The sequence below is a fragment of the Colossoma macropomum genome, unplaced genomic scaffold, assembly GCF_904425465.1.
Source record: "Colossoma macropomum unplaced genomic scaffold, Colossoma_macropomum, whole genome shotgun sequence".
In the NCBI taxonomy this organism is placed as follows: Eukaryota; Metazoa; Chordata; class Actinopteri; order Characiformes; family Serrasalmidae; genus Colossoma; species Colossoma macropomum.
The window spans coordinates 39,199,839-39,223,343 of NW_023494789.1; the positions used below are offsets into that span (position 1 = coordinate 39,199,839).

The following is a 23,505-nucleotide window of genomic DNA, read 5'->3' on the forward strand; positions in this document are numbered from 1 at the left end:
GACATAAACTAACAAGGTGAAAAAAGGTCTATTTCTGTATCTTTCTAACTATAATATTTTCTTTTTTGAGTTTGAGCCTAATTATTTTAAAAAGATACCAAAGGAAAAAGACAGGGAAATCAACAAAGAGAGAGGGACCATTGTTTATGCAAGTACTTTTATTTCATGCCAAATTACTATATACTACTCCTTACATTAACTGTATATTCTCCTACAGATGGAAAGAAAGATGGTGTATCTATGACAGTCTATATCTTAATAACCCACAGTCTATATCTCAATAACTCACAATAACCCAAACAAGGGTGCAATGAAATATAAAAGGCAATCCACGCAAATCAAAGAAACAAAAATGGAAGTTCACTATGACAACAAAAGGTGGTACAAACTTGGAAATGAAGAAATGTTTCAGGAAATAATGATACCTATTTGGGCATGTGCAAAAACCAGAATGAGAAAAAAAAGAAGAGAGCAGGAATTCACGAGTCTGCACATGCACAGAACATGCAGACAAGACACACATGATTTGTGACACACACACACCCACACACGCACACACACACATGAAAAGAGGGAAAAACAATGCAAAAAAAAACATTTATGGCAAAATACATTAAAATCAATCAGAGAAATGTATTGGAAAGTGTCTTAAACAGGGATCAAAAAAATAATTATCGCAAACCACAACAATAAAGTCTCCATTATTCCTCACACTGGCCATTTTCTTGGAATCTGTCATGGTATGTTTAAATTATACTGTCTTGTGTTTCTCTACTTTACTGTAAAATCAGGAGAAGAGTTGTATATGCATTAAAGAAATGTTATCGGGAAAACAGTGTAACATCTAAACAGCTATTGCAGAGTTTCTTGATGCAGTCATAACTTCTGATTGTTTCCAAATGGAGTATTTCACACATCCCCCAGCCCCCAAAAATTATACCAGAGAATAGATAGCCTATGTTTCATTTTATCTTCCCTTAATGCAAAGTATGTCATGTGCACCACCTGAGATTTGACAAGAGCCTCTTCAAGGCCATCCTCTTATTCTGTAGAGATTTAAACCTTAATCTTTACTCTCATTCGAAGATCCTCTCAGTGACACATAGAAGAATCATGCTGAAGAGCTTGTCGTGGGTCGTGTCGCACACCGTGTTGAAGGCTGGAAGCTTTTACTCACAGGCAATTTTGCCGTCAAAGCTGGAGAGGGCAATGGCAAAGGCCTGCACTGCACACAGAGGGTAGTTATAGTCCAGAGTGAAGGCATCATCAGCAACTCTTCCAAACTGCATCACGATGTAGTCCTCTGCAATCACATGACATACATGTGGTGTCAAATTTGACAACACTACATTTATTGTCATCACGCAGTTAACGTACTGATAGTAAAAAGGTTCTGTGGTCTATAGCTATGATGTCTAAAACAAAGTTGTTGACCAAGAACAATGCCATAGACCAGTATTTCTCAAACCTGGGCCTGGAGGCTCACTGCCCTGCACATTTTAGTGCTTACACTGCTTTGACATGACCACTTCAACTCAATAAGGGGCTGTTAATGAGCAGATTAGTTGGATCAGTTGTATGTTGGGAGAAGGAAAAATACTAAATCGTGCAGTGCAGAACACCACCAGGACCAGGGTTTGGAAACTCTATGGTTAATTGCAAAGTGTCCCTGAAGAAGGCAATTATGGTGGACAATGTGATGATATTATCATGGATATCATCCATGCTTAAAGAACAATGAACAGCTGCATATTTCATTAAAAAGACAACATAATTAGTCCTGTTTAACTGTATTTGGTGTATGCAGAAAGTGAAATTTTGAACAAAAAAAATCACTGTACTTGTTTTTATTATATTTTTGCCTTATTGGCAACCCCTACCCCAACATGATCTCATTACATTCCACATTATATATTATAAACAGAATGTATTGTAGTATATTTTTCATATATTTCTTCTATGTGGTATTACACCTCAAAAACAAAGAAAGGATGGAATCCTGCTTACGGTCTTTGTTGTGTATAATCTGGAAGTTTTTAATGGAGGCCTGTGTGACCCTGCCGTTGAAGTTGAGTACGTGGGATGCTGTCTCCTCATTCCACACAGGTGTTTTGTTGCGCAGCTCTATCAGGTTCTCCATGTTTCTGTTCTGGTGGCGAATCAGAAGGCCGTCGTTTTCCTGTTGAGACCAAGACAAGACAACTCTCGATGTGTTTGAGTATTATTAATGGCAGGTAGACCATTTATTTGTAACTTTCACTGACTGAATTAAAATGTCTGCATTTTCTTAACTTACTCAATTCACAAATCACATTTTACATTCAGTGCTTGTGCAATACTGGATGAAGACAATAGGGGGTAGTAGATAACCAAAGCACAGTGAGAAATCCCACTAAGGCCACTGTAAGAGAAACATGTGCCATTAAGCAAAAATGCTGCTGTATTTTGCTTACACTCCGTGGTCGTAAAGGTACTCGGTCTCCCTCCTTGCTCATGCCAGGAATGACGACAGTCATCCGTCTCGGACCTTTCATTCCTAGCACATTGGTCTCCTGGAAAACAACCAAGAGACAGATATGATCTCCTGTCTAAGCATATAAAAGCCTCATTTCATCCTCATCCATATTTATTTGGGATCAAGGTCGACTAAGCTGAGGAGACTGTAGTAAATGTCTTACATAGATAATGGCTGCTAACTCCTGCCTTGCATTTGACATGTCTGGAAGGGCTCTGTCTGGGTGTAGCCCGTTATCAAACACTGTGAATTTAGTGCCCATCAGATTGGACCTGGAACAACAACAGAGCAAATAGGCAATCTTATGAAAAAGAGCTATAACAATATTTCAGTAATTTCTAAATTAAATCTAAGTGAATTGGGAGATTAGCTATAGTTTACTAAAGGGTACAACACATGTATTATAGTTTACTATTAGTACTATAGGCATAATAAGTGGTGGCAAATATACTGTAGATTACTATAGAATTACTATTCAGCACTATAGAAATCCTTTTTTTATAAAATGAGTGTTATTACAGTTCTTTTTCATAAGGTACAGTACAGTATGGACCTGAGAGTAGTGTAGTCGCCAACTGTATCAAAGACTACTAACCTCAGTTTCCCTATGAAGTTTTCACCTCCTCTGGAGAGATCAGTGGGGTCAGTTGAGATCAAGTAATTAGAGGTTGTGCTCTTCTTGCGTTTCCTCCCTGCCAGCAAAAATACCTGCTTGTAAAGAGTAATGATGTGATTTTAGACTTCCTTAAAATATCAGTGAGAACTCTAGCATTTGGGAAAACAGCTCCAACCTAAATAAACATCTCTAACATGTTTGGCAACTTTACCAAGAACATTTTCCTGGAGTTCTAAACCTCTATTCCCCAAGGTGAGAGTAAAGCCAAATGTGTTGACTACAAGACCACAAGGACTTGGCTAACCTTCTTCTCATTGTCTAGGTGGAGGTAGTAGGTAGGATAAAGGCCCCGGTCCATTCCTCTCTTGTCCCGGGTCACTTTGCATTTCACTGTGATGCCCTGCTGTGCGGGCTGAAGCACAAACTCCTCCAGGTCCTCAAACTCAATGACCGGTGAAGGTGCTCGCTCCTCCTTTAAAGTTCCAGAAAGAGAGAGCTGTTTCATACCACACTGCATGGGGTGTCCAGAAAACAGCACAGAGGCTGAAGACAAAGGGTTCAGACGGTTCAGCAAGTTCAAATCACAGCTGAACCATATGCTGCCTATTTGCTGTAATCATATGCTGTAATTGTGTGCACTTTCATTTGGCGAGGATGACAGAAGGGGCCTTATCTTTCCTGGAGCTTTGCGAAATATCAGCCAAGAGGGCTGCATGATCACATAGCAAAGCCGAGTTCTGCTCTTCTAAGGTAAAGACAGTCTACAGTGATGCATATTCACTAAAAAATGTAACAGAAAAACTGATGTTTATCAGAAAAGGCTTACTTTTCTCAACAGATAGTGGTGTCATTCAATAGAGGAAAAGGCTTCTACACTAGGAATGTGCTATGACTACAAAACTGACATGGTTACTAATATATTCACACACATATGGTGAAAATCAGAATCAAACAACTGTTATGATTGTATATTATATAATTTCCCACTTGTCTGTGATGCAACCTTACAGTACCTTTTTCCCCTTTTTTCCTTTTCCCTTTTTCTTCTTCTGTGTGGCCTCAGAATCGGAGTCATCACTCTCTTCTGCTTTTGCAGGACCTGAAGAAAGGCAAAATAGATAGACCCTGACCCAAATACTGTACACTTCTTATGAAAAGCTAACCGCTGCTGGACAAAGTTGGGTCATATAAGTTTGAGCATATCATGAATTAAATAGCCATGTTTGCATAATGGACTGTCACATATCTAGAAAATCTACAGCAAAAACAAGTCTAGAACTCACTTTTGGACTTTTTGGTCTTTTTGTCTTTGTCCTTCTCCTTTTCCTTCTCTCCACCCGTCTGGAACATGGAGGCTGGGTTTGAGCTACTCTTCTTTTTGTTCTTGCTGCTTTTGCTCTCTGCTTCACTCTCATTCTCACTCTCTGATTTGGCAGCTGGTATCAGTCATGCATCCCATTGTCATGCAAGAAATCAAAACAGGACCCAGTACAGCATCACACTGTCTAAAAAACGTATCAGCAGATGAACAGCACTACTGAAAGCACAAACTAGCAAATGAGCGAAAAGCAAAGGTTCCACTCATAAAAAAATGCCAAATGGGCAGTGTCTCCGGATGATCTACATGAGGAACTGTAATTATCATGTTTTCCCTAATTCTGCAAATTTTTGTCATACAACATGAAATATGTACTAAATCTATAAAGTAACATTCTTTGCATATTATGAATGTTTAAGTGCTTGAATTTTCCTCTCAATGTGGACTTTAAAGTATTTTGTCTCTTTAAGTTTGTGAGAGTGATAGACATAATTGTAAATAGTTAAACAGGATATGGTGAATTATAATTTAATATTATTTGTTTTTTTTATTATTATTATATAATAAGTGACTCAATAATCGGATCCTGGCCTAAAACTAGAGTTTAATGCTATCTTTCATCTTATGCAGTATTCTGTAGCACAGCATTACATCTCTCAGCCTCATTGGTTTGACAGTATTTACATTTTTATATCAGTTTCATGTTCCTGTTCATCAGTGTTCTCTCATTACAATACCCAGCATGCATTACTCGGATACATCATACAACCACTGGCAAGCCTTGTGGTGTCAATCAGTCCTGACTGCTAGCCTAGCCACTGAGCTATAGGCTAATAAACACAACCAAGTTAGCGCTAGTGTAAATTTTACCTCAGTCATCAATCAAAATCATAAGGAAAACATCAATGCAAACTTTAGCTTTTATCTTATTGTCCTCCAAGTCCTTTTTGTCATTTGAATAATCTATTCCGTTGTAATAATGATTTGAAGACTATGAGAGTTGCAGGGCTGAAATAAGATATTCACCTTTCTAACATTGACATTTGCTATCTACTTCCTCCTGTATTCACCAGCTAATGGAAAAAAAAACTATTTAAACCAGTCTTTCTCCAAAAATCCACCCAAAATAAGTTGTAGTTTTTCCTCCGACCTTTAAGATGCATCAGAAAGGGGGTTTTCTTAGTCTTTAAATGGGACAGTCTCACATTAAAGACTACTGTGGCACTGCTGTAGGATGCAAGTAAGCATATTTACAACAGATGTAGAGACTGTTACATTTTTCATATTGGTTGGACTGACCCTTTAACCCTTGTGTGGTGTTGATGTGTTTGTTACTCAGTGGTCTGGTGGACCCACTGTATTATTGTTTTTTTTTAAGTTATTAGTATGTTGGTTTATATTGGGCCTTTGAACAAAATTTAGTGTGTACACAACAGTGAGAATGATACGCATCTGATATACAGTGTGTGCAAATGCCAAAAAAGTAAGCTTGTTTATGACAACAAGATACTATTTAACATTAGAATAAACACAAATAAAGAAAAATACCATGAAACAACAAGAATTTTGAAAAAGTTATTAGTATGTTGGTTTGAAGAATACAGGTAGACCTCTCACTGCACTCCAGCCATTGTACCGATTTGTTAAATGCCATCAGCAGCACACCTGATTTAGTTTAACCCTTATGTGGTGTTCATGTTTTTGTTACTTAATGGGTCTGGTGGAGCCACCGCATTAGCATTTTTATTAATCAATACAGCCATAACAGTTTATGTAAAAATTCCAGATGTTTAAAATATCACAAGTGGCCACAGTAGGGTTCTCCTTTAGCAGCTGTGGCCAGTCAGCAGCCTGCCCATGTTGTCCACCCTCACACACACACATACACACACACGCACACATACACACACACGCACACACACACACACACACACACACACACACACACATATACAAACACACACATATACACACACTAACAGCAGGACATGTAGGAGGAGGACAGAGTGAAGGACACAGCACCTCCACACTTTTATTTCCCACAGGTTCAGCCAACACCACAAGTGTAATATAAATGTGTGGGGGGTGAACAGAGTGAAGACACTGAAAATGTGTTATTATATACGTTCTTCACAGAAAATGAGCAAAGGTCAAGGAATCTGAGGTTGAAATAATAATAATAAATTGCATAATTTTTTCTTTTGGTAAACATTGAAAATGGGTCCCACAGATCCCAACACTACACAGGGGTTAACATTGGGCAAGTTTATGGTCCATATGTCCAGGCCCCCTACTTAGCTGAAGGCTTTAAAACGGGTCTTGGAGGTCGCATATCCAGCACAGTTTTGTAATTCCTCTCAAACACTAAACTTGGTAATTAACTGATAAGTTTAATCAGGAGGGTTTGAGCAGGGACCAGACTGTGCTGGAAACAAGCCCTCTGAGTAAAGATCACATCTCAGTAAAGATCACAATATATCACAAAAATGATTTCTACATGAATTTTGATGTGCAGCTCCTGAGCATAACCTTTCGGTACAAAAAAGGCAGTGGCAAGTTACTGTAGATTGAAAGTTTGTGTCATCACTGACCTTTCTTTTTACTCTTGGTTTCGGGCTTGTCTCCGTTTATCTGGAACATAGAGGCTGGCTCCTTCTTTTTGGTTTTGGACTTCGCTTTACTGTCTTTGTCTTCTTTGTCCTCTAAATGTTCACATAGTGAAGAAATAAACAAGTGAGCCAACAGGTTTCTGCACAGAGAACTTCAACCCCTTTTCTTAGACTTCACAATAATCATTGAAACTATGCAGCATAGACATCTATGGTCTTTTAGTTAGACACTGTTTCACTGAGGGCTTCCTCAAAATGCTTTGACCGACAACAGCAAGTCCCACTCCACTGTGGTCACCTGCTAGAAGGACATTGATTGACTTGATTGAAATATGGTCACCCTCCCCCAAAACTGGAGGACAGGCTCCAGATACACCGTGTCCAAGGAAATCAAGACTAGCCTAATCCTATTACACAGCTGAAAGCTTAGTCTAGAGCATGTGCTCTACAAAATATATCCTTCTATTCTTACAATTAAAACTGAGAGAGGCTGTAATATCTATGACATATACTGCAGGAGTTGATCATATTAAAATACTGGTGAAAGATTTTATTAACATAAACAAAAACATAATAATTTCAATTTGGAGTTCACCTTTAGATTTAGACTTCTTCTCCTTTTCTTTTTCCTTTCCATCAGAACTGTCCTTTAAGGGCTTTTTCTTTGTCTTCTTCTGGGGAGTAGCTTCTTCTTCGTCATCATCATCTTCGTCATCATCTTCAGTCGAGCCTAGAGCACATTAAAAAGATCAAAACAGATTTCTTATCTGAGAAATCACATGCTTTACTGTACAACCAGAAAGCCAACAGAGTTGGACGCTGCCTAATGTGTTTTTACCCTTTCATAACAATAGTGAGATTTATTTTGCAGGTAAATAATGGCACAACTTTGTACTGTTATTATAGGGAGACAGTCAATGAACTCACTCTTCTTCTTCTTTGGGGCACTTTTGGCTTTCTTTTTGGGTTCAGCTTTTTCTTTTGGTGGCGATTCCTTTTCTTTCTCCTTCTCCTTCTCTGTTTTCTTTTTCTTCACCTTCTCACCATCTATTTCAGTGAGTTTGTGTCAAAGTTAGGATTTCATGCTTCCGATTGTAGGCAGAATTATTGCAAAGGTAGCATGAAAGACAAACACTGTGGGCTTAAATCTCTATCTTACTTTGAGCAGCAGGGCTGCTCTCTGTGGACAATTCTCCAGTTTTTTTACTCTTTGTTTTTTTTGGTTTAGCTTCTGTCCCATTGGTCTCTGCTGGAGTAGACTCCGCCTTCTTCTTCTTGGGCTTCTATTGATGTATGCTGGTAAATAGAATGAGAGCAGTTTATCAATGATAGGTCATGAACGAGTGAATGAATGAACCAGGTATTACATTTCTATTAAAACGGTTGTAACTGAATCAAAAGAGAAAGTTTAGTTACTTACCATTGAAGGGATCCACATAAGCAGCAGTAAGAGGCAAACAATAGCATGTAAAGTTATAAATATCTATTATAAAATGTACTTTGTACCACTTACATTAACGGTTGTGTGTGATCTGATACCAGTATTGTCCATTTTGACAAAAGTGTTCTATTTAAATTAGAAAGACTACAAGCTGCATCAAACTGACCACCAGCATATATACTGACTGTACTATGAATATATCAAAATTATGTTGAAAGTGTTTAGGCTGCAATGACATACTATTCCTAACCAGTGATGTTTTATTTGGTCAACTTCCTATTTGCTTTCTTTTCTTTCTTTCTTTTTTTTAATCTAGCCCAGAGATTTTGTCTTACCAGGCCAAAGTTTATGGTAGGCTGAGGCCCAAAAAGAAAAAAAAAAACAATATACAAATCAAGAAGGCAGGCAGGTTTCAAATAGAGTTTTAAAGGTGTATGTTAGAACATTCCACTATGTTTCTTATTAAAATACTTCAAAAATACAATTTTAAAAGAAAAGAAATAATAATTTAAGTTATATATTATGTAAATTATGTTTGTTCTCCCATCGTGAGGAAGTGGGGTTAGGGTAACTTTCAAACATCCTCACAGGCTCATGGGCCACAGACTACTTTGGCTTGTGAGCCACACTTTGGGCGACGCTGCTTTAGCATATAACAATGACAGTAAGGTAGATACTGTAGTCCAAAAAAGTAACAACGTACATGTTTAGATAACAAAGATGACCTTAAAATATATCCTCAAATGTAGCAGGAAGCATGTTATTTTTCTCTTAATCATAATATTTATCAGTCTACAAATAAAGTAACCTGAAAAATGAGACTCTTATACTGCATACGAGAATAAAAGTAATAATCCAAAACAGCTTTGGTTTCACTTGAATAATTACATGAGGGTGCCACTATTTTTCACTGTCTTGCTCAGCTGGAGCTCTGGCTGTATCAGTGCATAACTACCTTACACAACTTGCCCTGTATCTGACACAAGTAATTACTCAGAGGAGTCCGCCACTCATGGAAAACACATTGCATCATCAGCACACATAATGCACTAACTTGCTTTCATGCCAAGTTCTCATACAAGAGGGTTTGGTTGAGTAAGCCTGGGCCTTTGAACAAAATTTAGTGTGTACACAACAGTGAGAATGATACGCATCTGATATACAGTGTGTGCAAATGCCAAAAAAAGTAAGCTTGTTTATGACAACAAGATACTATTTAACATTAGAATAAACACAAATAAAGAAAAATACCATGAAACAACAAGAATTTTGAAAAAGTTATTAGTATGTTGGTTTGAAGAATACAGGTAGACCTCTCACTGCACTCCAGCCATTGTACCAATTTGTTAAATGCCATCAGCAGCACACCTGATTTAGTTTAACCCTTATGTGGTGTTCATGTTTTTGTTACTTAATGAGTCTGGTGGAGCCACCGCATTAGTAATTTTTTTTAATCAATACAGCCATAACAGTTTATGTAAAAATACCAGATATTTAAAATATTGCAAGTGTCCAGAGTAGGGTTCTGCTTTAGCAGCCGTAGCCGGTCAGCAGCCTGCCCATGTTGTCCACCCTCACACACACACACGTATACAAACACATATACACACAGACACACGCATATACAAACACACACACACACTAACAGCAGCCCATGTAGGAGGAGAACAGAGTGAAGGGACACAGCACCTCCACACTTTTATCCCCGCGGGTTCACCCAACACCACAAGTGTAATATAAATGTGTAGGGGTTGAACAGTGTGGAGTCATTGAAAATGTGTTATTTTCTATGTTCTTCACAGGAAATGAGCAAAGGCCAAGGAATCTGAGGTTGAAATCATAATAAATCACATCATTTTTCCTTTTGGTAAACACTGAAAATAGCTCCCACAGACCCCAAAACCACACAGGGGATAAAGAAGTATTGATTAATTAAACCAGTTATTGAAGGTGCCTGGGGCTAAATATGGAGAAAATGTCTATTCACTATTTTTTTCTGACCAATATTCCATTTGCATGCAATTATTTTCTATGAATTAAGCTCCAGGCCTTTTTTGGCCAAGACAGCAATCACATCCATTTTTTCAGGCTGACTTAACATGAAAAAAGTGTGTTAGACCACTAGTTCACAGGCTCTGAATTATTAGATTCAATCCACTTTAAAGTCGAATGATGTTTAATAATGTAATATATAATTAACATTATTGTAAACTGTGGGCTTCCTGAAGGACAGCTTTGGAAATGGTTAATCTAACACACATCATATTACGTATTATTTATTTGTATTTATTGTAATGTGAGTGTTTTTTGCACAAATAAATGCATAGTGCCCAGATAAATGGCTTTGCATGTAATTTTCTCAGATGCCTATCACCTTCACACACTACTGCGCAGTTTACAGCCAGTCCTGTTCTGTAATACACTGTATATAAACCAGCAAATTCCTAATTCTGAAGTGTTGTTCATATAACATCTTCTTTGGGGGCCACTATTAGCTAACCTCCTGTGGTTTGTAGCCCGAGTATGGGAAAATCTGTCTCTCTCTCTCTCTCTCTCTCTCTCTCTCTCTCAGAAGGAGGTCACTATGAGCCTGGCACAGTGTAACGCTGGCTGTCTATGAGCGGCTGTGTGTGTGAGATCCACTTAAGACACCATTAGAGCAGAACTATTAATAACCTCACCTCTCACAATCCCTACCAAGACACACAGACCCTTATTTAACCAAGCCCTCCTGAAACAACACAGTCTCTATAGTGATAAACAACATACTGTTCCCACCACTGTAACAGGGTATTTTATACAACTGCAAAACATTCTCTTACTAATGGCTTAATATACACTGATATTATTTTCTTTAAATATAATGCTGATTGATTCACACTGTAAGTGTTGTTTAAAGTACAAAACCTGCTCCTCAAAGGACGAAAGCATGGAGAGGCCTCTTTCTGTAGTTATACTTCTAAACTGTGGAGCTCAGTCCAATCTTTTAGTAGGCAGTCAAGCTCAGTACACATTTTTAAGGAACACTTGGAAACTTGAATGACTTTAATTTATCTTATAATTAAAATTCTGACTCCTTTTTTTGTACTTATATTTTTAAATTGATCTGTTATTGTTTCAGATCATTTAAAAGTGTCCTCTTAACTTTCTTTTATTTATTTATTGCTGTTAGCAAACAATAACAGTAACAATAATAGTTAACTTTATCATCTAAATGTTAAACTCTATCACCTGTCTGTATCGTTCTTTGAGCTGACACTAGTATGATAAGTGCTTTATAAATGAATGAATGAATGTATTATTATTATTATTATTATTATTATTATTATTATTATTATTATTAAATGTGATTCAGTCATGTATGCATTTTAAAAAGTGCATACCGTCTCTCAGATTACTTCGTACTTCATTACTGCATCGTTTCCATTTTTTTGACTGATCTTTCAAACGTTCATTACTTTATCTTCATTAAATGTACTTTATTTTGATCTGTTGTTTTAATTAAGGTTTTCTTTATTTATTTTACTTTAAACTTGACTTGAACTGCCTTACTATGTATCTCTGCTGTTCCCTCTTGCCACTTTTTCATGTCTTGAATTTTAAGTGAACAAAGTGTTCGAGAAAATAGGACAATCCTCTATAATATTTAAGCTTTTTTTAAACTCCCTACATCATTTGAATATAGAAACTGTCTATTACATTGTGTGAAACCTTAATGATTCATTGACTAATAGAGATTCTTGAATAAAATCTCTTTACATTAACTTATGAAGAACATTTTAGTCTTCTCCTGTAAATTTACTATATCGGAAATATACAGTTTTTGTTGTTTCTTTGGTAGTGATGATATGATTATTTTATTACATATGATATGATAAGTTCCAGTGTTTCCTCGGTCAGTGAGTCTCTTTACAATAACAATCTCTGGTTCAAATACATGAGTCACAGTGTGCTCTCAGTTGGTGAAACATCTATGTTTATATCAAATGCATTGCTGTTTGCACAGTCATACTGTCATATTGTCTGTTACATAAGAAAATCAAATATACAAAATTAGATCTATTAAAATATGATATTTATCATATTTGAATATATTTATACATATTTAAAAACAATTTATTTAAAATGAAGTGTTACTTTTATCCATCAACTAATCCAGTTTGAGATGGTTTGAGGGTTGAGAATAAAGAAAATGAAAAATTAACGACATACAGCAAATTTTTGCCATTTTTGATGTGGTTTGGCAGTTTTTAGTCTAGCATATTGTTGTGTGGCCCAAATGTTTTAGTGTTATTAACTTAACTGTCACACTATAAAATCTCACACAAAAAATATTTTTATTTTTCTACTGGTCCTAAAAATATTTTCACTCTGCATCTTTACCAGTTGTTTTTATGTATGTCACCAGGCCTAAAAAGCAACTTACATTATTCAAGTGTCACATCAGGACAACTTTTTCAACTAGTTAAAATGTAGTTTATATATTATAACAGTGTCATAATATATACTAAAAGAAATATATTTAAACCTGGATATTTTAGTATCTGTCCTCACTAAACAAGATTCTGTCATTACTTAGCAACGTCAGTCCAGATAGACTGTTCATGAACCTGAGAAATCTGAAAAGATGAAAGAATAGAACAACATAATTTCACCAATAGCACAAACAACAGTTCTATTCCTTTCTCAAGCACCGACTCAAGCACCCCTTAACGTACTCTGTTCTGCGATCAGGAATGAGATACAAGAAAACCTACCTACAAATTTCACAACAATGCAACAAGCTCACCTTGTCGGTAGACATGTTTCAGCTTCACCAAATATTGAGTTCCAAATGCTCCGTGGCTATGCTAAGGCCTACAATACATTGATAGTCTACAGAGTGGAGGCTCTAATCTAGTGATGAGAAAGTGTAGGGCTTTACTCAATGAATCACCATCAGCAGAAAGTTGCTAAGAGGATTTTCAAGCTGACCCATCTGCTGCACTGACACGTCAACCAGACAAACTAAGGTAGGAGAGAGGGAGGGTTGTCCACTTCTGAGGAACTCGTTTTAGACCTTTAACACGGTTTGCTTTTTTCTGATTACTATTTGAACAGTGATGATGACGGACGGGTTAATGAACAATCTATGACTTGTGTATCACTTCTATGATGGAGTTTTGTACACTGTTAGAAATAAAGGTTCTGTGCAGGTACATTTTTCATTCATTAAGGTACAAACAATGTATATGTTCCCTCAAAGGTAACACAGTGGTTTTAAAGCCCAGTTGTGTACCTTAAGTAAGTTTTTCCCAACGACAAAAGTACATATTTGTACCTTTTCATAACTGAATGTTTTAAAACAGAACAACAAATTGAAAGGCCTGGAGATGAGACGGGGTGTGTGGAGTCAATATGTCAAATACGTGTTGGCAATGGTTGGTATAGTGTAGTGAGTAACACCACTGCCCTCTATGCTGTAGACTGGGGTTCGATCCCCACCTGGGTAAACACTCTACACTATACCATTAAGAGTCCTTGGGCAAGACTCCTAACCTTACCTTCGCCTACCTGTGTAAAAAAAAAGAAACTAAAATAAAAGATCAAATTGTAAGTTGCTCTGGATAGGAGTGTCTGCCAAATGCTGAAAATGCAAATGTAATGGATTATGGTACAATTATGTTCCCTGACTAGGTACTGAGATGTACCCTTGAGGGTACCACCCCAGTGACAGTTTAGTACCATTTTTTCTGAGAGTGTACAGGTAATGCTACCTCAGGAAGAGAATTTATCCCTTACACACATCAACATAAGACACAACCGAGCAAATTAATACATTTCACATGTATATGTCGCATGGATTTCACACAAATTTATCAGAAAATTAAACTACCAAAGAGACATGTGAACTCACCTGGTGCTGTCCATTAAGAAGTGGTATATCATCATGAATTCTAAAAGTCAAAATGAAACAGAAATGTAGTTTAAGCTAACAGGTACAATTGTTATTTTGCAAATTCAAGAGCTTTGGTTGAAACACACAATACAGTACATTACAGTAAAACTTTCCAGTGCATATCTATTTAGCATAGCATAAATCTGAGTAGAAAGGTAGCTGCCTCACAAGTTACTATAATGATGCATTAGTACTACATTGTTGTTATCTATTCATCAGCTGATGCAATACATTGAGCCAGCCTTCAGCAGATCAACCTGTCTGATCAGTCAAGCTACAAGATGAAAATTACCCAGCCTTGTACTGGTTTTGCAGGGCCGTAACAAAAAATTAGAAACAGGACGCCACAATGTCAACATACATCAGAAAAACGCTTTTTCCCACCCTACCTCAGCAATTAGAAAATCTCAGTCAGACCCTGATCCTGGTGAGTTAACAATAATGTTAGCTGCCAGCAGCTATTTTAACCCGCTTTGTAGATCATAACTAATTACTGGGAAAAGTAAAGAATTAAATCAAAATACTCCAGACTTTAGTCTTACTAAACAATAAACATTCAAGATACATCAAGTAAAGTCAATATAAAGTTGGGTTATATATTTATTTAGTTAGCCAAGTGTGTTAGTTGTTAACGTTGCTAGTTAGGCTAGTCTTGCTAACTGTGCTCAAGTTCAGTCACATTATCCTCACTAGTAAGTGCTAGAAAAAAGGTGCTAACACTGTGAAGCCAAAACAGTAGACAAGAAATGTCTGGAGTGGCTTCTCAATAAAGCTTAAGGGATTAAAAAATGCTGCAGAGAGTCTTGATGTTTGTTTTGTTTGATAGATCAGCTTGCTAACTAACCAACTTGCTTGATAGGCAGAAGCTGGAGCTGGAGAAGTGGTAGCTTTGCTTCACATTTTTTTTCTTCATGTAATCTTAAAATTGTCTACTGAAACAAATCTTTTTCCAGTGCTTGCTGTTTCCTAAGTACCTAATGTCAGATAAGCTCAGGAACTCTGTGCATGTAATTTATTTTGCAGCTAGATTACAACAAATAGGCTCGATTTACCTAAAGCTTAGCCTGGGAATACTGTATTAGAATATTAAATTCACAAGGTTCAAAACAGCACAAAGTATGAGCTTATCTCCTAAGCCCCACCTCCTGTTCTGCAGCCTGGCCATCAGGGTTGAATGTCAGGTGTTGTACAGTGGCCTCACTGTGGAACATGAGGCAGGGCTCAGGAGGCGGGGCTTGGGGCTCGGGCGCCGTCCTTTCGCCATCTCTCGACAAGCGCCTGGCACACAGCTTTATCAGCAAGCTGATTCACTCTTTTAATTGAAAGGTGAGACTTTCCATATAAACAGACAGCATGTTGAGTGTTGCAGACTTTCCCATTCCTTTTTCCACCAATGAGGTCTCCTTTGGACGTCTCCAAAGGATGTAATATCCTTGCTTGCCTCAACATTGGCTGCCTTAATTGCTAGCTAACATTAACCCCACAAGGGGCATGACTGAAACTATATATATATATATATATATATATATGTATATATATATATATATATATATATAAAATAGAGACCCTTCATTAATCATCTCTCAATGTCAGAATGTTCACTGTGAGTCTGTGTTTTCATGTGAATGTAAAGCAACGATCCTATGATCAGCAACAAGTCTTGGTGTGTCACACAGATACCCTGCAGAATGGAAGATTTTTTGAATATACTCATTATTATTTTAGGAAACTTGAAGACAAACTTGTAAACCTTATAAACCTTACAGACTTCATAAACTTATAAATGTGTTTATATTTAAAATACAATGATGAAACATGTATTGTAGATATTTTGGCTTTTACATTTTTGTAGTAAGCTTGACAGTCTAAACCCCATGTGTCAAACACAAGGCCAGTGGGCCAGATCAGGCCTGCTACACAGTCCTATCTGTCCCACAAAAGTATTTTAATTTTCTATTAATATTAACCTGTTTCACAATGTGCTGCACTACAGTCTCCAGCATGAACTGCAACGTATTGTGCTCTCCTACCCTCCTACCCCAACAACAGTAAATGGGACAGTGGTTACACCTCAATTCTACCCAATTCTACACCAGTCATATCACCAACATGCATTTCAGCTGCAATTCAACCAACAGAAATTGAGCCCAAGTCTTAAAGAACTTGCAGCAAAGAAAGGATGCCCGGGTCTAGTTCAAGCAAATAGGTAGGTTTAAAAGACAGAGCACCTGGGGACATTTAAATTTTGCATATTTCAAGTATTCGTGTGATATTTTAAGGTCTACTACAAGTGTCTGTATTTTCCTGTTGAGGATTTTGCATATTTTGAATAAACAATAGTCAGTTCGGGTTATAGCACAACATTAATTAAAAATTAAATAAAAACTTTTTTCTCTGGCCCAGATAGTTGATTACATTTTTTAATATGGCCCATTTACTGATTGAGTTTGACACCCTTGGTCTACATTATAGTCAATAACAGGACTAAAGACGGACAATGTGGCAAAAATCTCACAATATTTAGACATTTTCACAATACATAAAACATATTACAATATTTTGACACAGAGATACAACACACTAAAAAATGGCTGGGAGAAACAGCTGATTCTTATTAAACCTTTTCACATAATCCAATTAAACAGAACTAATTGCTCTCCCGTTGTAATGAAACATGCATCTGGTCTGTGTTTTGTAAGTACAGACAATGTTCACAATATGCTCAGAAAAGCATATTGTTTATTACGATACCAAAATTTATCATGATAATGATAAAATATCATCATAACGCCCACCTGTAACAGGGACCCGCTTGTAAAGTAGTTAGATCTCTAAAAATTACGGCTGGCCCAAATACCTCAAATATGTGAGTATTCATTTGCTGTGTTTCTCTATATAATGTTCAGAGACATTGTCTTGTTTTCAGTTATACGTTTGTGGCTTGAATGCACATCTGTTCCATCAGACTGACAACTAAAACTGCTTCAAATATTATTGTTTTTAAGACCAGTTTTGAGAATAAGTATTCAAATACTTACTTGGAAATATCAGCAAGTAAATGGTTGGGCCAGCCCTCCTAAAAATGTACTTATTAAACAATGCACAAATTTAAAACACTTTGTAATATCGCTGTTGTCAGAAGAAAACCTTGTACCTCCAAAATGATAACTTTACAGGAGAAGGAAAAAACCTACCTTACTTTTAATGTAAGTCAATGGAACCAGACTTTTTTCCAAGTAATTTTGGGCCATTTCTTTTGGTCCATTCATCAATCATCATCATCAGTTTACACACAATGTAAAAGGCAACAGGCTTTTTCAAGTGAGGTCAAAAACTGAAAAACAACAAAAATGGAGATCTGAGGTTTACTTCTGACAACAGCGATGTACTACTATCAATAAACATCTCACCTTAAGATGCACAAGCAGATAAATCACTTCATGTTCTGCATTTAATTGAAATTTCTGGAAATAAAATGTCAAAAAGTAGGTACCATGCCTACTTGGATTCCTTTCACAACTTTTAGCGATGGCAAATGACATCAGTTTGCAGTAGTTTGACCATAACTATACTGACATGCCATATGTTAGCCAGGGGGAGGGGTGGGTGGTATTTTATATTGAATTATATATTTTCTATTTTAAACAAATTACCATTTAGCTACATCTTAAATATCTAATGAAATCTATTTAATTACACTGTAAATGACTTTTTAGAAAATAAAAAGATGGACAGGAAAAGACAGACTTGTTTTAGGAGAAGACAAAGAAACAGACTGATACATCATATGCCCTACTTACAATGAGGAGATGATAAATACTCACGTTTTCTCCGTCCAAACTTCTCTCAGAATCTCTTTCTGTAGAGGCATGGTCACTGTGGACAGCAGAAATCGGAAAACTGTCACCAGGAATAACGGCGTAGGAGCAAACAGCAGAGCTAAATAAAATCAGTTTAAGCTAATGTCGAAGCACTAAACAGCAACAGTGCCACTGTTGACAGTGTTATACTGTATCAGTAATTGACATATGGAATAAGTTGGTAATATTTTAGCTATACTTAAGAAAGACATCACACATCTTACACTAAAAAAGGTCAGAAAAAACATTTTTTTAAACTATGTTATCAAAAATGGACCATTTAGTCCTCACAATGACAGCAAGTCAGAATATATGCACACATACACACATCCGCTTACCTCGACTGGATCTTAAAGGTTTATTTTCCATGCACCCACCTCACTACTCCAGAATGTACCCTCTGGCTGCCCACCGCAGTAAAGCTCCCAGACTCCTAATAGGATTTAAGCCGGAGACAAAAGACCCCACCTCCCCTTTACAAAACACTTTGTAACCCCCGCTGTTAGCTTCTGCTGAAGGGGAATTCTACTAATTTTTCAAAATGAATAATCATTAAATTGTTCAAATTTTAAAAAGGTCATTCAGAGTGGTTTGATGTGAAAAGCTCCATTCTGTTGAAACTTACTGAGTCAGAATTGCTCCCAATGGTGGAGAGAGGAACCAGATGACTTTATGCTTTTAAAAGACACCGCCCAGAAAGCTTTCAGAAGAAATCATACAAATACATTTCCGATGCCTGATTCATTGTTTCACAGTAGTTTTGAGAGAAGGTTTTGGCCTAAAACATACTTTTTTAAAGCCATTCATGGAGTAGTGGTTCATGCAGGGTGTTGTGAGGCAAATATTTATAACTATTTTACCATCACCAGCATTACATATAATAACTCAAAATTATATACAAATAAAATGTGTGTACACAAAAAATACACAAAAAATGTGTATAAGTTAACTGGTTGTTTTGAGTAGTAAAATAAATGGCTATATTCAGATTCTTTGCAACCTCTATTTCATTTCACCACCAATGTAAGGAGTCGGTGAGTTGCTCTACAATGCACCATTTCACAAACAACTTCGAATTACTTTGATTACATCTCAAGACAAGTCAAGCCAAAGTTTATTTATTAAGCGCTTTTACAACAGGCATTGTCACAAAGCAGCTTTACAGAAAAAAAACCTCAACGATTCTCAACAACTGAATTATTGAAATTTTGCAAAATAAGTGGATAAGTTCCCCTTTAAGCTAAAATGCAGGTCCATCTGTGGAGCTCTGATTTTGTGCCCAAAGCCATACTACACTCACAACTGAAATACCCTCCTCACTGTTTATTTTGATGTCAAGATCAAGTTCTCCTCCCCGCCACTAGGCAGCGATAGAGACACTGATGTTTTGTACAAACATGTTAGAGAGGAAGTAGCATTTTGAAGTGTAATTCCGAGTGTTACGGTGAGATGGCGCTGTTCTCCACCTGTTCGAACATTGTAATCTTGACTAAAAGCCTTGCTTGAGTTTCTTCAAGGCCCTACAGCCATACAGCACTTGGCAGAGGGCCTTAGAAGGGCCAGTGAACTCTGGGGAGTCTAGGGGACATAGTCAAGTTCTTAAAGAGACAGTACAGCCACAGAGGAAAGTATTAGTAATGGCTTAATTAAGGGAGGTTGCTGGCCATTCTTTGCTCTTAAGTGTCTTATCCTATTTATTTTATTTAATTTTTATTTTCCCAATGTCCATTTATTTAGACATTTGTGTGTTTTTTGTGTACCCAATTTGAATGCATACCACAAATAGCTAATTTTGCTTGACAACTACTTTTTATCCCTTCTAATTAAGCAGGCTTTTGTTATTGTGCCTTTATGGCTCATATAAATAAATGCCCTCTGCTTTGATTGGCCGTCCTTTATTGTGTATCATTCAGAAAGCAGTCCAGGCAGAAACACTTCTTATAACTTCAGCATGAATGGGAAGGGCTAAACTGTTGTAGGTTGAATATCGCTGGTGTCGGAAGAAAACCTTGTATCTCCGTTTTTTTGTTGTTTTTCAGTTTTTGACATAATTTGAACATGTCTGTTGCCCTTTACGTTGTGTTTAAATAGTCATTTACAGTGTAATTAAATAGATTTCATTAGATATTTAAGATGTAGCTAACTGGTAATTTGTATAAAATGGAAAATATATAATTCAATATAAAATACCACCCACCCCTCCTCCTGGCTAATATATGGCATGTCAGTATAGTTATGGTCAAACTACTGCAAACTGATGTCATTTGCCATCGCTAAAAGTTGTGAAAGGAATCCAAGTAGGCATGGTACCTACTTTTTGACATTTTATTTCCAGAAATTTCAATTAAATGCAGAACATGAAGTGATTTATCTGCTTGTGCATCTTAAGGTGAGATGTTTATTGATAGTAGTCTATCGCTGTTGTAAGAAGTAAACCTCAGATCTCCATTTTTGTTGTTTTTCAGTTTTTGACCTCATTTGGAAATGTCTGTTGCCTTTTACATTGTGTGTAAATTTCATGATGAATGGATCAAAAGAAACGGCCCAAAATGACCTGGAAAAAAGTCTGGTTCCATTGACTTACATTAAAAGTAAGGTAGGTTTTTTCTTTTTCCTGTAAAGTTGTCATTTTGGAGATACGAGGTTTTCTTCTGCCAACAGCGATATGCAGGTGTATATGAGTTGGTTTCTGTGATGTCACAAAAGCAATAATTTCAGAATGGGCCATTTGTTTAGTTTCCATACATGTACTGTCTGGTCTGTTGAGTGAATGGTACGTTTTGAAACAATGTTTACATCAAACACTTTAATATTAAAAACACATACAAAATACAGTTTTCCACGGTATGGGCCCTTTAACGGATGCCTCGTGTATGTTTAGAGGCTGGTTACTGGTATCCAGGGCAGAGTGCAAATGCTAAAAGAAAAGGAAGAGTCTGATGTTTGCTTGACCTATGAGTGCTGAAGCAGCATGACTGTGAGGACATGAACTCACTAACCAGATGAATCACACACACGGACGCACACACATGCTTATATCTCAGGAAACGCAAACAATGAGGACAACCCAGGGAGATGTGGGTCAAAGAAGCACACACACTCTCCTAAGGGAGACAGGGATGCCTCTGTGTCTGTGCCTGTACTCATATATTCAATATGATTCCAACAATACAGACAATGGCAGGAGGTTTGTGTCTGACAGTAAAGTAAACCAGGCAAGTCAAGGCCAAGCCATCTGAGACCAGGGCAGCCCACAGGATAAAAGAAAATACAGTATAGTTCTGCCCTCCCTTACCTCATCACAGGGTACTAGCTAGGGGCATGCACTGTGACCAATTTTGATATTTGCATATATAGTTATGCAAGTTAGTGAATGAATATTTATTCAAAGGGGGAATCTTCTAGAAGTTTCTCTAAAACATTTGACATCAAACCACTCAGAGTGACTTAAATTATATTTAATTATGTGGACATTCTGATTTTTGAAAATCAGTGGAATTAAAAAAGGAACTTCAGCTGATATAAACATGCCCCATAACCTTGTTAGAGGGCAAAAGCAGCCACTCTTAATGCACAAAAATGACAAACCGGTGCATAGGCTATTCAATTATTAAACAGGGCTAGAAGGCTAAAAAATTCAGTAGTACAAAGAAAGTTTAGCAGCTCACAGAGGACTACATTATTATTCAAAAACAGCCAGTGGAAATTCTGCTGCGGCAGGCTGATGTCTTGAAAGATGATGGCTGCTGCTTCAGCTGGGCTAATAAGTTAGAGCTAACTAGTGCAACTTTAGCTGGGAAAGGAGACTTGTTTTCTACATATGTTTTCCTCCGCAGTGGATAATGTGCCAAAAAGCTGGTTTATCTCCATAACATTAGGAACAGTAAAATACTTTTTCATCGTTTGTGGACCTAGCTAACGTCAGCTAGCATGAAGCTATCAGCCTAGAAAGTGGTGCAACTCAGATTTCTCAGGCATGCCCTTAACAACACATACAAGCGTCTCTGATGATGCACTCACTTGTATTTACAAGTAGTTAAGAGGCATAATACATAACCATAAGTAGAAGCAAAACTGTCACACGTTATAGCCCTGCTTAAACTTAGTCGAAGTCAGTATGAATAATAGATCAGAATGCATTTCTTTTCCGTACTGTAATGAATTTGTTATTAGGGAGGGTCTCTAAGCTAGCCGAGCATTTTGCTCAATGATAGGCAGCAGTGGTCAAAATTCCTTACACTTCGATCAAAACTTACAGAAAAAATTCACTTTGTCTTTTAAATGATATGTTATGATGAACTGAGAAGAATAATAGACTTAATATGACTCAAACTTGTAATGGTTTTCCCTGACATCTAGTTTCTGACATGTATGTGATTTTATGTATCAAAAACAATCATAATTCATTTCACACCACTGTTTTCCAGCTTCTCTTGATACCTTAAGTCTGTTTCACACATAATACCTCTGGGTGGCGTGAGGGATGCAGAACATCTTTCATTTTGGTGCTCTTATGCTAACAGGCCAGCAAAATACAGAGAAATATGCCATGAAAATCAATGACAATGAAACGGGAAACCTAAAAAAGTAATTCTTTAAATGATGACCATTCTAGTTAAACATTTCATGCTGCACAGACATTTTACTGTGTGTCTACCAGGCTTCAAACAGCTGGACAATAACAAGACTGAAAGCTGTCGATGGTAAACAAATGTACTCAGTTCCTTTATGAATTATATTTTTAGTGATCAACATGACTTGACTATTTGACTATTTATTCATTTGTCTGCAGAACTTGCCTGCTGCACCACTCTTTAGCACAAATGTTGTATGTGTGAATGACCAGTGTGTGCGAGCTGCAGCATGTCATGCAGAGGTATTTTGTTTGAACAGGCCTTAGAATTAAACAGGCTCTTTCTGTTACTGTACCTTTAAGACTGATATATGTAAATAAGCCCTATTCTATTTGTCTTTCCTGTATTGTGCCTTATTCAAAAAAGCAGTTTGGGCTGATATGCTCCTTCAAACATCTGCGGGAATGGGCAGGGTTAAAGTGCCGCAGGCTAAATAGTTTGATGTATGTAAATATGTTGGTTTTCACAACGTTAAATCAGTGAATTCAAAACAGGCTGTTTTTGCAGCTTAGTTTCCGTATATCGGGGGCTGAGGAGAGTCTATTTATGCAATGTTTTAAACCTTTAACAATGT

The 23,505-nt window shown here is 37.0% G+C and overlaps 1 protein-coding gene across 1 annotated transcript; it reads right to left on the bottom strand.

Moving 5' to 3' along the window:
• Positions 1-203: 203 nt before the first annotated feature.
• LOC118807575 (tubby-related protein 1-like) lies at positions 204-18,756 on the bottom strand. Its single transcript, XM_036569610.1, has 15 exons — positions 18,636-18,756; positions 18,262-18,313; positions 14,396-14,435; positions 8,218-8,341; positions 7,986-8,105; positions 7,654-7,788; positions 7,041-7,151; positions 4,415-4,567; positions 4,145-4,230; positions 3,436-3,603; positions 3,111-3,223; positions 2,679-2,787; positions 2,454-2,552; positions 2,008-2,179; positions 204-1,303 (listed from the first exon to the last, which is right to left on the bottom strand). The coding sequence occupies exons 1-15, from the start codon at positions 18,664-18,666 to the stop codon at positions 1,170-1,172; spliced, it is 1,647 nt and encodes a 548-aa protein (XP_036425503.1). The 5' UTR covers positions 18,667-18,756; the 3' UTR covers positions 204-1,169.
• Between the last annotated feature and the right edge of the window lie 4,749 nt (positions 18,757-23,505).